At 34.5% G+C, this 14,580-nt stretch overlaps 1 protein-coding gene and 1 pseudogene across 1 annotated transcript; one reads left to right on the top strand and one right to left on the bottom strand.

Moving 5' to 3' along the window:
- The first annotated feature begins 52 nt into the window (after window positions 1-52).
- Window positions 53-12,941, top strand: NDUFB5 (NADH:ubiquinone oxidoreductase subunit B5). The gene is made up of 6 exons (XM_011383041.2): window positions 53-221; window positions 5,709-5,797; window positions 6,814-6,880; window positions 7,680-7,741; window positions 8,737-8,843; window positions 12,272-12,941. Exons 1-6 carry the CDS (start codon window positions 98-100, stop codon window positions 12,390-12,392), a joined length of 570 nt encoding a protein of 189 aa, XP_011381343.1. The 5' UTR covers window positions 53-97; the 3' UTR covers window positions 12,393-12,941.
- Window positions 11,551-11,669, bottom strand: LOC111734492 (annotated as a pseudogene).
- Window positions 12,942-14,580: the final 1,639 nt, after the last annotated feature.

Raw genomic sequence — 14,580 nt, 5'->3', positions numbered from 1 at the left:
CACTTAACATGGCTAACTTCCGCCTTCGCTTTCATTGGTAAATTGGCTCTCTCGGCTTCCGTTACCTTCCCTGGTTCTTCCTAGTGCCGTCGTAGCCATGGCGGCCATGAGTTTACTGCAGCGGGCTTCGGTCACTGCGGTGGCCGCTCTGACTGGCCGCCGCCTTGGCACTCGCCTTGGATTAGGGGGCTTCCTCATGCGAGGCTTTCCGAAGACTGTCGGTGGGTGCTGGCTTTTGGAGAAAGCTCTATCAGGGGAAGCGGGGTGAGAGATAGAGGACTCTTCCCCAGTGACCTTGGTGGGACCCGAAGGGAGCCAAGAGAAATTGCGGGCTTGGGGCTTGAGAAGAGAGCTGGAGCATGGGCTGTGTGAGGAGATTAAGGGTTCTCGTATCGATCGAGTTTAAATTATTAATTAGCATTTGTGAAACACTACATTCAGCCAACCCAATTGGTGCTAATTTGAGAATGAAACTGAGGTTGGAAAAGCACAGAGCTGAGACCCGTCTCTCTTGGGTACCAGTTTGTACTTCCCACATGCACTAGGTTCTGGTCCCACAAGATATGAAGCCATGTTGCTGAAGAGCCCACTGATACTCAGGAATGCATAGATAGGTGAAAAGGCTCATGATGGGGCATTATACATAGGGACTTGCTGAGACTATGATAGAAAGGATCAGTGCTATTCACCAAATTTCAAGCAGGGATTTCAACCTGTTAAAACACTGCTTTGCCGGCATTCCTTGTTAAAATCCCTTTGTAAGCCATTTCTGATTACAGGTATCCTTTTCAAATACTCCTTGGCATAGTATTTAATCATGAATGGCTGGAGATTAACTGAGGTAAAAATTCACCCCCAGATCCCTTTTATACACTGTTCCCATTCTTGGAGTTTCTAAAGGATCATTGCAGATAATCTGTGCCGTTTCTTCTAAGCAGGAAAGGATCTATCTAATAGCTGTGCTGAGGGTCACTGTGTTTCAGCTGTGTACCTACTTTCAAAGGTGTTTTGCAGGTGAAGCTTTATCTGTCACTGTGCAGTGAAAGGTTTTAATCTGTAATCGTTTCTGTCTATTCCTCAGAATGTGAGCTCCAGCAGAGTAGAGAAACTTGTTTTGTTTCCTCTGGAGTTAGGCGACTAGGTTCACATCCTGGCTCCAGAGTTCAGTAGCTGCCTGACCTTGGCTCATCACATTTTGGAAGCTAAGTGGAAGACACTTAATTGCTTGGAACCTGTATTACTTCATCTGTAAAAAAGAGGATGTTTATTGCAAATGGGCTTATATTCTGTTGACTGGGAAATAAAAATAATCTCTTTCCTACGGAAGAGTATTTAGAACCCTTGGATTAGGAGTTCTACCCAATTTTGCATCTTTCTGGAAATGTCATATTGAAATGAACTTGTCTCTATAAGAACATAAACACACACACACAGAATATGAATGAATAATTTTAACCTACTTCATAAGATAATTGTGAAGAGTGAGTGGGAAAAATCTAGAGCACCTAGCATTAACCTTTTACAGAACTCTGTGGCCACATCTTTCTTAAATGTCTAGTACTGTCATGTTATCTTCATCTACCTCAGTGTAAAGGTTTCTCAGAATACAAGCAGATAAAAGTATTTACTTTATTTAATTAAATTGTTTATTAAATGTCACATATCAAGGGATTCCAGACATGAGCTTAAGTTTTTCCCTCACCTGCAGGGAACTTTAATGTTCAAGACTGATGTGTGATATTTTGGTTTTAAAAAACAGAATGGTATCAAAATTATATAAACAAGTAATGTGGAATTAATTCAGACATAGAAGATGGGGGCATTTTAACTGGATTCTGGGGATAGTTTTAACAGGTACAATTAGCAGAAAAGTAAAAGATGTGTTTTCTGATTTATCTGAATATGGGGCTCTTGGGATAGTTAACAGGCTTAAAAGGGAAGTTGGGACCAAGTTGGGGAGGAGAGGGACTGAATACAAAGCCAAAGTATCTTAACTATTTTGTAGGCAGCAGAGTGTTTTAGCAAAAGAGCTCCATCAGTAGTGTGTTTTAGGAAGATGCTTCTGAATATTGCATGGCTTATAGGGGATGTTGCTTACTTAAACCAGTGAGGTAAAGAGGGTGTGGAAAGTTTGAGACTTAGAATCAAGAGGCCTTGACAAGTGATGATTGAGTGGTAGATGCAGAGAAGATGACTGAGACCGTTAGACTGGCTAATTGAGTTGGTGGTGCCCTAAATTGGGAATAGTCTGAGAATGAGTGAAATAAAATGATTGCTGTCTTGGAGACACAAGAAATCCTACAGTACGTAATTTGATCCTCAATGATCACAATTGTCAAAAACATAACTTTCCCGAGGTTATTTTCATTTAAAAAATTGTTACTGAAACCTAGTTCCATGTAATTAATAAATACTAAACTGAGCAATTCCAGGCTTTACAGAGTGGTGGAAGATGCCTATTTTCATGGCAGGAGGGTCTGAGTTGCAGAAATTCTGGCAGTCACCCGTTTGTAAGCAGTGTGGCCCTACTATATCAACAAGTCATGAAGGCTCATATTTTAGAAGACTTTAGTGGTATGAAATGTACTTGAGAACAGTTAGTGGTAATTACAGTTTTCTACCACATTAAATGTCATGAATAATTGTTGTTTAACAATAGGGAAATTATATGTAAAGAAAACAAGTTCACATTACAAAATGCATTAATATTGCTAGAATGCATCTAGATCAGTCTATAGTTTTTTGTTTGTTGCATTTTCCATATTTATTTGTGTCATTCATAATCAGTTGTTTCTAACCACATCAAGTTTAGTCTTTCTATCTTTCTCTCCATGTGGCTTGTTTGTACGTGTGTGTGAGTGTTTGTGTACGCGTCTATCTTTTTGAAAGGGAAAGTGGGAAGTTTACCGTCTCTTCGCAGTAGATTTATTTTCGGGGACTAAGGAAAGATCCCCTACCAACATTTAATTTAACTTGAGAAATGAAAACTCAACAATATTTATAGAGCGCGTACCATGTGGCAGACACTAAAGGGTAGTGGAGATACAGTACTGAATGAGACTTTAACAAAATAATTAGGCTTAGTGCTCATTGTTCTAAAAGAAATAGAGGCGTACCTCAGCGATTGCAGGTTCGGTTCCAGACTACAGCACTAAAGCAAGTATCTCAATAAAGCAAGTCACAATCTTTGCTGATGAAAGCTCTTACCTTCAATTTGTAAAAACAGTGCAATGTCTGTGAAGTGCAATAAAGTGAAGCACAATAAAACAAGGTTCCTGTAACCAGACGGTATTAAAGCGAGTTAGTGGAAGGCCAGTTTAGGTAGGATAATCAGAGAAGACACCTCTGAATAGGTGACATTTGATCTTAGCCCTGAGAGCTGTGGAGGCAGCCATTCAGAGAGCCTGGGGAAAAGCTTCCAGGCAAAGGGGAAAATAAATGCAAAAACCTGAAGGCAGGATTGGGAGGAAACCATTGAGATTAATGAGGTGCTAAGGTAGCCTTCTTTTAAGAGAGGCCATATATTCAGATTATTTTAAGGGAAGGACCTTAGAAACCCTAGGCCAAACCCCTATAGTATGCTAATCCTTGTTATATCCCAAGATTGATACCTGAATAACATCATAATGGGGAATTGGGGAGTTGGCCCAGTTTTATTTTCAATGATTAAATTGTTGGAAACATCTTCCTTGTATTAAGCCTCAAATTACTTTCACCTATTGATCCTAGTTCTTCCCTTCAGGTCAACACAGGACAGTGTAAGCCCTTTGTCATGGGACAGCCCTCCAGCTATTTAAAGACTCATCTGGTCTCTTCTTTTTTGTGGGCCAATCGGCTTCAATTCTTTCAGTTTTAACATGTAAGTTTCCAAGTTGTTTTTCATCCTGGTTGCTTAAGTTGGAGATTGTTTAACAGTATACCTGGGAAAAACACAGTTCTGGAAGTGTAGTTAGGAGATAGAGGTGAGGGGCTCCTCTAGTTTTGACCCACTTTCCACTTATATTTAATTCTTTTAGATTCAGCCTTTTGTAAATGTGTATGAAACTTTTGGGGTATCCCATTTCATCATCAGTGTAGTAGCCACTTTTAAAGCAGTAGCTCTGTGTCTTCATCAGGAATGCTACCATCCAGGCCATTTATAGAACTCTTGACCCTATGGAGAGGGTCAAGTGCTATGGAGAGAACTCTTTGGCAGGTTACTGCATTAAGTAACAGTCCCCTTTTGAGTGTAATCAGTCAATCAATTATCCATTTCAAATTAATTTAACTTGCTATTTCAATAAGCTTATAATGTGCCTTTCCTCTCAGCCTTCACCCCCACCATCCTGTCTAAATAGGAACTTTTTTTCTAGGCCTGTTCTTTTCTGACACTGCATCCTGTTTCTTTCCTTTGTCCTTAATAGATTTGTAATTACGTTTATCTATTTGTTTAGTTTCTCTTCCTTCCAGCAGGATCTATATCCCTCTTAGACTGTAGGCCTAGCATAGGACCTTCAAATAATAAGTACTTAAATATTAGTGAATTAATGAGCGGATTGTACTATTATCCAGCTTAGTTTTTCATCTAGTCTACAAAATATTTCTTATCTTTCAAATGATTTGCTGAAATACCTATTTAATTTGTCAAATTCTCTTATCTTGTTATTTAAAAAGCCTTAGTATGAATTGTATGTAGTAAAGTCATGCCAACTTCTAATTCTTTTGTGAATAACTTCCTAAATTCATTACAAGCTGCTGCTGGTGATACCAAAATTAAGAAGATGGATGCTGCCTTTAAGACATTTTTATTTCTGGAGGCAGCGAAAGCAATTGTGCACCTTTGTAGAATATTCAGCAATTTATAGGTAGGAGAGATCTCATCTAGTCAGGAAGAATGTTGGTTTTCTGGAGGATAAGATGTCATCTGGGCTTGAAGAACAGATTCCAGGAGCGGAGAGGGCATTCTAGTCACTTAAGTGTGAACAAAGGATATAGAGTGTAGTAACACAGCCGAAACATAGTAAACCTGTTTCTCAGTATCAGTCAGAGCCTTTCCTTATAGCAGAATGCCTGTGTGATCTTTCCAGACTTCCAAGGAATGGAAATAGTGTAAAAAATAAGATCCGGAAGTGAAACTTTGCCTCACTTTATTTCAAGCAAGTTTAAATTAAATATCATCTGGGGGAGGATTTAAAGAGAACATTGGTAATCAGAAATGGCTCACAAAAGGGTTTTTATCAAGATATGCAGAGTGTTTACTTGTGTAACGATTTCAAATTCCTGCTGGATATATGTTGAAGAAATAAATATCTTTACATCTATTTTGCAGCAAGTTCTAGTGTTTATTGCTTCATATGGAATGCCATAATCTAAATTTATTTCTTTTGCAGCATTAGCAAATATTTGTTGCAGAGATAAATAAAGTAGCCCACCAAGAATATCTGACCTTCCTGCCTGCTGTTGAAACAAATTCAGATGATTATTTGGATATTACTTTAACGTTGACTAAAAGTGAGGAAAACTAAAGTTTAGAACAGTACATCAGTCTATTAGATATTCTCTCTGCCCTGCTGTTAGTACTTAAATAAGGAAGCATGCATTTTTTTTTTTACCTTAATTCGTATTAAACATTTATGCATGTGCATTTTCCTACAATCTGACTTATTCTCACAATATAACAGCATACCTATCGGAAACTTGTATAAAACAGGGTAATTTAATATTTCCAGCTCCTGTGCGACACAGTGGAGACCATGGGAAAAGACTGTTTGTCATCAAACCTTCTGGATTCTATGACAAACGTTTTTTGAATTTACTGGTGAGTTAGAAATTTTCATGTAAATAGGAGGAAATTTTCAGCCTATTTAGAAAACATCTTTCATTTTATAAAAGATTTTATTTTGTAAATTCATATTTCTTTTCTCAAAAGATACTGAGATTTTGTAGTACGATCTGATTTGTTACTGAATTTCTTTTTAAATTAGTTACCTTTTTTTTCCTTCTTCAAAATAGGGATTTCTGCTTATTAGAGGTAAAAACTGAGCTATTTCTTTCTTTTCAAAATTATGGTGTTTTGAAATATCTGTGTTCCCTGCCTGCCCTCTCTCCCCCAAAATCTATAAATTCTAAAACTTTAAGGATAGATTCATTTGGGGATAATTATTTGTATTACTAAAATATTCTTTAAATTATCAAAGAACTCATTGAAATATTTTTTTAAATAAGGAACTTCATTATTTTGGGATATGTTTTTTTAAAATTTCTGTGTTGTTCAGGAACATTGACTTAAGAGAGTGAAGCAGAATACTGACTGTATATTTTTAACTCAGTTCTATAATGAAAAATAGAGGCTTAGAAGATGGGAGATTGTCTGGACTCTCAGCTGCAGTTCCTAAAACTGTGACCTACCATTTGAGCATGGACTGTCCTCTAGATTTTCTGTTGCTCTGTCATTGTGCTTAATGCCCCCCTCTATCTCCTTGGTTGAACTCCTACTTTTCTATTCATGACCAACTCTGTACAGTGGTTGAAATCACCCTGATGTTTTTACACTTCTTAATACAAAAATTTCTTTCATTACATTGCTTTAGCCAAAAAGTAAAAAATCATTTAAATGCTTATTGTATTATATTGTACAATTAATCCTTTTTTCTTTCATTTTTGGTGCTAAATATAGGCATCTAAAATCACAAATAAATAATTTGATACTGCATCTCCAATTTGGCAAGTTTATTTTACTAGAAATATGGGGAAATCATACAATGAGGACAATTAGAGGGTGGGAAAGAAAGTTAGGAAATGGTTATCTGAAAACTTTTTCTTTAATCTTAACAGAAATTCTACATTTTGTTGACTGGAGTTCCAGTAGCGATTGGCATAACTCTGGTGAATGTATTCATTGGTAAGTCTCTCCTTTCTGACCAAATTGGTAATTTAAAAATCCTATATACATTAATAAAACAAAAATTATAGATAAGGAAAAGCTCTTTAAAAAATAAACATAAGGATGGAAATTTATTTTAAAATAAATCTTCATTTGTAATAGCATACGATAGAACTTTTTAAACATCTTTTTTCCTTCTAAAACATTTATGTCACTGATTCTGTAGAGGCCACATAAAAGGCTTCAGAAAGCTTTGTCTTCCTACTCCTCTTCATTTCCCAAAACCAGCTCTGACAAGGCAGAATAAGGAAAACAAAAAAAGAAAAGAAAAGAGGGGTGGAAGAGAGACTGAGGGACGGTAGGTTTTTTTTTTAATCCATCCTAGAACATATAAATTGTAATCTTCTAACAAAGAATGGAATCGTGAACGACAGACTGTAAACATTAGGTTTCATTGGAGATTCTCCTCAAAATACTTGTACCATCTTGAATTCTAAAATGTTTTTGTCTTGTTGGTATAGGGAAAACTAGAAGGAATAATAATGTCTTTTAATATGTCTTGTTATACTATATAAAAATGAAATGGGAAAGTTGTGTAATACTTATAGACAATGCCTTACATATAGAAGCTATCTAAAAAATATCTAATGAATGGATTTTCAACCAGAATGAGATGAATTTAAATATTAGATATCTTCACTGATACAAATAAAAGGTTCCTTTAAAACCACAAGAAGCTGATTTCTTACTTAAATTGTGAAGACAATATTATATACTCCTGGTACTAAAGTTGAACATGACTATTTTCTCTTACTAGGTGAAGCTGAGTTAGCAGAAATTCCAGAAGGCTATATCCCAGAACACTGGGAATATTTCAAGGTTGGTATAAGTCACCAAAAGTTACTTTCTGTTAGGTATCTTGTCTATGCACTGGATGTCTTAATTCAACAATTAAGATATCGTGTTATATTCAATTTTTTGATATCAAGTAGATGAATACATTCTATGCTCCCTTTTTACATGCAGCTTCTTTTGGTAATTTTTTGCATTGTTTTCTTGTTTTAAGCTTTATGGTTTTTTTAAAGGATGACTGAAGTATGTTCTTGACCTAGTAGACTAACATCAGAATTTATCCCAAGTTCAATGCTGTAGGAAAGATGTTACCATTGCTAGTGCTAGCTGTCATTTATTGAGCACCAACTGTGTAGCAGGCACAGTGTTGTTTTGCAGATATCTCATTCTATGTAAAAAGGTACTATTAAAAGAGATTAAGTGACCTGTCCAAGAAATAGTGTCAGTATTTGAACCCAGGCAGTCTTGACTCCAAAGACTACACTGTTAATTAGTCATTTTACCACACTGTCGCTGCTACTAAAACCCAAAGTTAATTCCGTTACCCTTTACAAAAGTGGTATAGGGAGTGGCCTTGATTAGAGTATATCCTATCATGTTTTATTGTCTGAATGAATTATATTTTAGGAAAGCAGTACTTCATTATTAAATTTTAAGATAAGCCATATAGTTACTTTATCTTTCCTAACTGATAGAAAGAGCTTCATTTTTGGATTACCAGACCCTGGGTTTGGTTCCAAAATGCTGCTTTAGAAACTGAGCACAGGTTTTAGAGTCAGACAGACCTGGTTGAGTCCAGATATTGCCACTTAGTAACTGTATAACTGTGTAATTTGCTCATCTATAAAATGGGGACAAAAATAGTATCCACCTAATGGATTAAAATTATTTAAAATGTGTGTAAAGTAGTTGGCACATAGTAAATGTTTTTGGCTTACTTGCGATAGTCATCTTAAAGAATAGTAAACTGGAAAAGCAAAATACTATTCAGAAACTAATTTTAAACTAATTTCCTCTTGTAGCATCCTATATCAAGATGGATTGCTCGAACTTTCTATGACAGTCCTGAAAAGAATTATGAAAGAACAATGGCTATTCTTCAAATTGAAGCTGAAAAGGCTGAATTACGGTTAGTTCCTTTACTATGGTTGCAAATCACAAGAAAAATTTAATAAAACTATTTCAACACTATAGGATGCTCTATATAAAAGAATGAAGATGGGGTGAGAATTAGCTTGTTTTGAGTAGAGACTGAAGATTAGGAAACTATTAGGAGATAATATCTGTTAGATTAGAAAGAATTCTTTTTAAAAATATGCTTCTCTGTTAAAAGCAGGGCAGCCCTTTCTTCCTCCCTCCCCTAATGTCTTTTCCTTCTGTACCCAGTCTCATCCTTACAGGTGACTACTATTTAATAATTGTTTATATATGTTTCTAGAAAAAATTTTGTGCATTAAAAATGTTTTATATATCATTTAAAAAATATATTAATACAAATGGAATCCTCTTATAAACAATTCTGCACCTTGTCTTCATTTCATTTAAATATATCTTGGTGATCTTTCTGTAATAGTGTATACTCCATTCTTTTTAATGTTTACATCATATATTTCATTGCATGAATGTGCCTTGAGTTTTTAAACAGCATCTTATTGTCAGTACTTAGGTTCTTTCCAAGTTTTTTGATATTACGCATAGTGCTGTGGTGACTATCTTGTACATATATTTTTACATATTTATTAAATGTATCTGGAATATAAATTTCTAGCAGTGGCATTGATAAGTCAATTATTCTGTGTTTTAAATTTTAGATGAGTATTGCTAAACTCTTCCAAAAAATTGTACCACTTGTCTTTTCTGTCACTAATACATAATAATCTTCATTTCTCCATACCTTTCTCACTAATGGAATTTATCAAACCTAAACATTTTTGCTGATAAGGTATTTGAAAAATGTTATCTCCTTATTTTAATCTTTTGTTTTTTTGTAAGGTTGAGGTTTTTTTATATATCGGTTGTTTATATTTCTTTTTCTGTAAATTGCCTGTTTTTCTACTAATCTGTACATTAGTTAAATTAATGTTTGTTTTTCTTGTAAATGTTTTCCTGGCATATTTGTTTTTTGACAGTGTAGAATGTTTTGCAACGTAGAAGTATTTTTATGTTTCAGATAACAAAAATGTAGTAGTAGCTCATGTGTTTTGAACACTACTATATACTAGTGCTTTAATAACTTTATATGTACTTATTGTCAGATTTGTCAGTCTCTTTCTTTAGCTTCTGGGATTTTGTGTTACGCATAGGTCTCTGATGTAATTAAATAAGTAAATTTGTAAGTCCAAATTATTTTTTTATAGGGTCACTCATGTTTCCTTTTGCTACTTTTAAATTTGATCCTATCTGAGGTGTATTTTGGTGTTTGGAATGAGGTTTACATACAATCAAATCTACCCATTAAGTTCAGTGAGTTTTTGACAAAAGTACATAGCTGTGTTACCACCACAGTAAAGGTCATCTCAGTCACCTAGTGAGCCTCTTTCTTTCCAGTCAATCCCCATCCCCTAGTCTTGGTCCCAGACTACCATTGATCTGCTGTTTGTTCATTCTGTTTTAGTCTTTGTAGTTTATGCAAATTGCTGTGGTATTGAAAAATATTTAAATGATTAAACAAACATATGATTGGCTTGTTTTCTAGATAATGTAATTATATGTATGTATAGTTACCATATTTAGAACTGTCATTATGCATTTAAGAGCATGGGACAACAATATGGCTCATATTTAGTAACACTGGACTTTTTTGAACTTCAGACATATACCTTTGAGTTCCAATTAAAAAACAGGATCCCAGAATTCCTTAGACATGTAGAGATCCTAAACAATTTCGAAACAAAAACAAAACTCTGACTTCTATCCCCAAAGGAAAGATGCCAATGTGAGTGTGGAATTGGGAGTACCTACAGTTTTTAAAAAGTATGTGTTTAGGCATTTGAAAAACAAGCATAAAATAAAGATATAAAATAGAAAGGAACTATCTCCCATAATTGACTTCCCAAGAGATAACTATTATTTTTGGTCTTCCAGATTTTTAATACCTTGTGCATATAGATAGTCACAAATGATTACTGTTTTTTAATGAAATGAGAAGATGCTACACATTTTTTACCTTGCTTTTTTAACTTAACTGTATATATCATCTCTTTTCTTGTTACTATTTATAGATTTTCCTCATTCTTTTGAACAGATGTATAGGATTCCATCATATGGGTTAACCATAATTTATTTAACCAGTCCCTTTGATGAATATTTTAATTACTTGCATTTTTGGATAATTACATTCTAAAGAGTAGAAAAGGAAAAGGATGATATTTAATCCTAAATAAGAGATAAATGTGCTCTCTCAGATATATAATCACAAAGGTATATAATCTCTCCTAGATAGGACTAGAAAGCTGGTTAAGGTTAATAAAGTGAATTCTTTAACTGTGATAAATTTCCAGTCATATGAAAAAAAAATGATATGTGATCTGTAAAAATGGAAAGTTAAAAGTTTGATATAGAGGGACTATTTTAGGAATATATGGTAGTTTGTACAGAGGTTTGGATGTGGAAGAGGAAAGTATCTTTAAAGACTAGAGATTATTCAGGTTGTGAAGAAGGATGAGGACAAGTAAACAGACCTTAGAATTGTAGAATGTTTTTTATTCTTTTTTCTTTTCTTTTTCTTTTTTTTTAAACAAGGCGAACCTTGGTTGACCTCATAGATTGCAAGGACCTTGTCAGCTTGCAAGGACCTTGTCAGCTTACAATCTCTTATTTTTTAATTTTTTTTTTTACGCCTACGGCACCTGGTCTTCCTAGGTGGTTTCCCATCCAAGTACTAACCAGACCCAACCCTGCTTAGCTTCTGAGATCAGATGGGATTGGGCTTGTTCAGGGTAGCATGGCCATAAACGAGAGTGTTTTTCTTATCCTGATTTTTATCTCTTCTTTTCTTTACAAATATTGTCTGTTCGATCTTAACCAGGCTCCGTATGATGCTGGTGGCTGGTGAATAAGATACCATTCTTACTCTCAAGAGGTTTTCTGTCCTAATGGCGATGGACAGCCAGTATAAACAAGGGGATGTGAGCTCCTCCAAGAAGGCTCGTTCATTTTTTAATTCCTAACACTTGGCACAGCATATGGCCATAATAGTGGGCATTCTGTAAATGACTGCTAACATCTAAAAGGCAAGAAGACAGGCAGTTACCACTATTGGAGTGAAAGTGATCTGTCCAGATCAGATAAAGAGCAGGGACAATTTAGATAATGTTTTGGTGATTAAAAACAATATTTTCGGCTAACTGTTTAAGCACAATAATAAAAGTCAATAACAAGTCCCAAATTTTGCTTATAAGTGTATATCAGATACATGCGTACACATGGATCTGTGGAGGGACATTATATTTTACATAAAGCAAAAGACCCTCTAGTAGTGGTTCTCTATGGAGCTAATTCATCAAATTTGTCATTGGAAATGCTAGAATCACAATATTGCTATTTCATTTGTTACAGCTTAAAGGAGTTGGAAGTACGAAGATTAATGCGTGTGAGAGGTGATGGTCCCTGGTATCACTATCCAACCATTGATAAGGAACTTATTGATTATTCTCCAAAAGCAAATCCTGACAACTAATCTTTTATTTCTCTAAATACAAAGTATAGAATTAATAAATATATTCTGTATTTTTGCTCAGTGTGGTAAATAAAAGATCCTCTTTCGTTGCTCCATTTCTCAAAGTTGGTTCAGATTAAGGCTTTTTTTGTGTGTGATTTTAATTTTTTTTAGCTTTATGAGGTATAATTGACAAAATTGTAAGATATGTAAAGTGTACATCATGATGATTTGATATATGTGTACATTGTGAAAGGCAGATTAAGGTTTTTGATTTGGGGGTTTCAGCTTCCTCTTTTAAGAAGGTTTAAAATGTAAAAAAACCTCAGAGAAATACAAATTTGTGAACTCCTTAAAGGAGTTCTTTTGAAAGGTTAATGTTTTATTTGTCTGATAAATGGAAGTTAGGGAAGTCTATGTTAAGTATCAGGAAATAAAGCAGTTTATATACATGTCTGTATTGTAGACATCTGGATTATTCAGGGTCAACCCAGAATTGTAAATTATACAAATACTGAACCAATTATTTAAAATATTAACACCTTAATAAACAATTTTTCAGTGAACAAATCTCTGTTTGGTTTTTAGCCATCGTTCTTTAAAAACACACACACACACACACACACACTCACACATTTTTCTTACGTACAATCTCTAAGATTTTTTTAACTTTTTTATTAAATTAAAATTTTTTATTTTTCAATTATAGTCGACATTCCATATTATTATGTTAGTTTCAGGTGTACAGCATACTGGATAGACATTCGTGTAATTTATGAATTGATCCCTTCAATAAGCCTAGTAGTCACCTGGCACCTACAATCTCTAAGATTCTTTAAAGTCCTTTTTTGTAAACACTAGAGAAGTTGTCCCACAGGTAAAGTAATTACTGCAAAGATTATGAAATATGAGTAATAGCTAAAATAATGATTGTTATTTATTAAATATTTACTGTCTGCTGAACACTACTAACTGCATTTTTTCACATTATTTTCAAAATAACCTCATGATATACTATTATTTTTTGTGTTTCACAGATAAGAAATTGAGGCAAAGAGATTTTTAAACACATACTCAAGATTTACAAAAATAAACATTTACACTTCAACTTCCAAAATCAACTTTTAGCTTTAAACTTTTATTACTTTCAGTGAATACCTTTTGAGTGCCCTTTATGATCCAGCCAAGATCCTTTGGGGTTGTTACATTTTTCTATTTCCCCAGAAGAGGGCAGCCTTGCCCAGCTACCTCCAGATTTTGTTCTGAAGATTTCTTGTGCAATCTAATAACTACCTCAATTCTGCCATAGGATTTGAGAGAAGGGCATGCCGTCCCTAAGCCCCTGCTTGCACAAACCATTTAATTTTGTAAGAGAGGTAAAGAGAATGGAAGCAAATAGGTCTTATAAGTGGTAATTGTAAATGATGCTACATCTGTATGTTTATGTTCACTCTTTTTAGACTATTATAGAGTTTTTTTGGTGTCGGTAGATTTAACTTTATTTTTTCCTTTCTACTACTATAAGTGTAAGAAAAACAACAATATGAAAGTATTATAAGAAATAGTGATAATCCCACCACCCATAAAGAAATTTGAGAAATTTCCTTCAGTCTTTTTTTTTTTTTAAACATAGCTGGGAGCAAATGTATAAAATTGAGGTTTTTTTTTTAATTTGAAAGTTTCTTGGAAAGGTTAATAAAGCTAATGTTTATATACATATGTTTATACTGATTTTTTGAAAATATTATTAGTTTCCAGTATACAGTATGTTGTTCAGACATTTATATAGTTTATGAAACAATCCCCTTGATCGCTCTTTCTCTCCTCTGGCTCTACACCTAGCCGTTACTTTACTGCTGACTGCATTCCTTATGTCGTGCTCCCCATCCCCCATGACCATCTATCAACTACTAATTTGTACTTCTATAACCCTTCACCCCTTTCTTCCATTCCCCTCCGCTCTGGCTGTCACTAGATTGTACTGATTGTTATGCAAACTTTTTTTCTAGTTTAAATATTTAAGCTCATTATATTGGTCACTATGATACATACTGACATAAAGCGGTCATCCCAGTAGACATGTTTCCTCCTAAAGAGTTTAGAGTTTACGCTTTAGCATAGATGGTAGACATTAAATCAGAAACTATATGCCTTGGGTGTGGAAACGGAAGAACAGAGCAGTGTAGCAACCTGTGGGATCGCAAGCCAG

This window comes from Pteropus vampyrus, unplaced genomic scaffold, assembly GCF_000151845.1.
Source record: "Pteropus vampyrus isolate Shadow unplaced genomic scaffold, Pvam_2.0 Scaffold14, whole genome shotgun sequence".
Taxonomy (NCBI): Eukaryota; Metazoa; Chordata; class Mammalia; order Chiroptera; family Pteropodidae; genus Pteropus; species Pteropus vampyrus.
The sequence above is the reverse complement of the archived record's forward strand: the minus strand, read 5'-3'. Positions and strand labels throughout refer to the sequence as shown.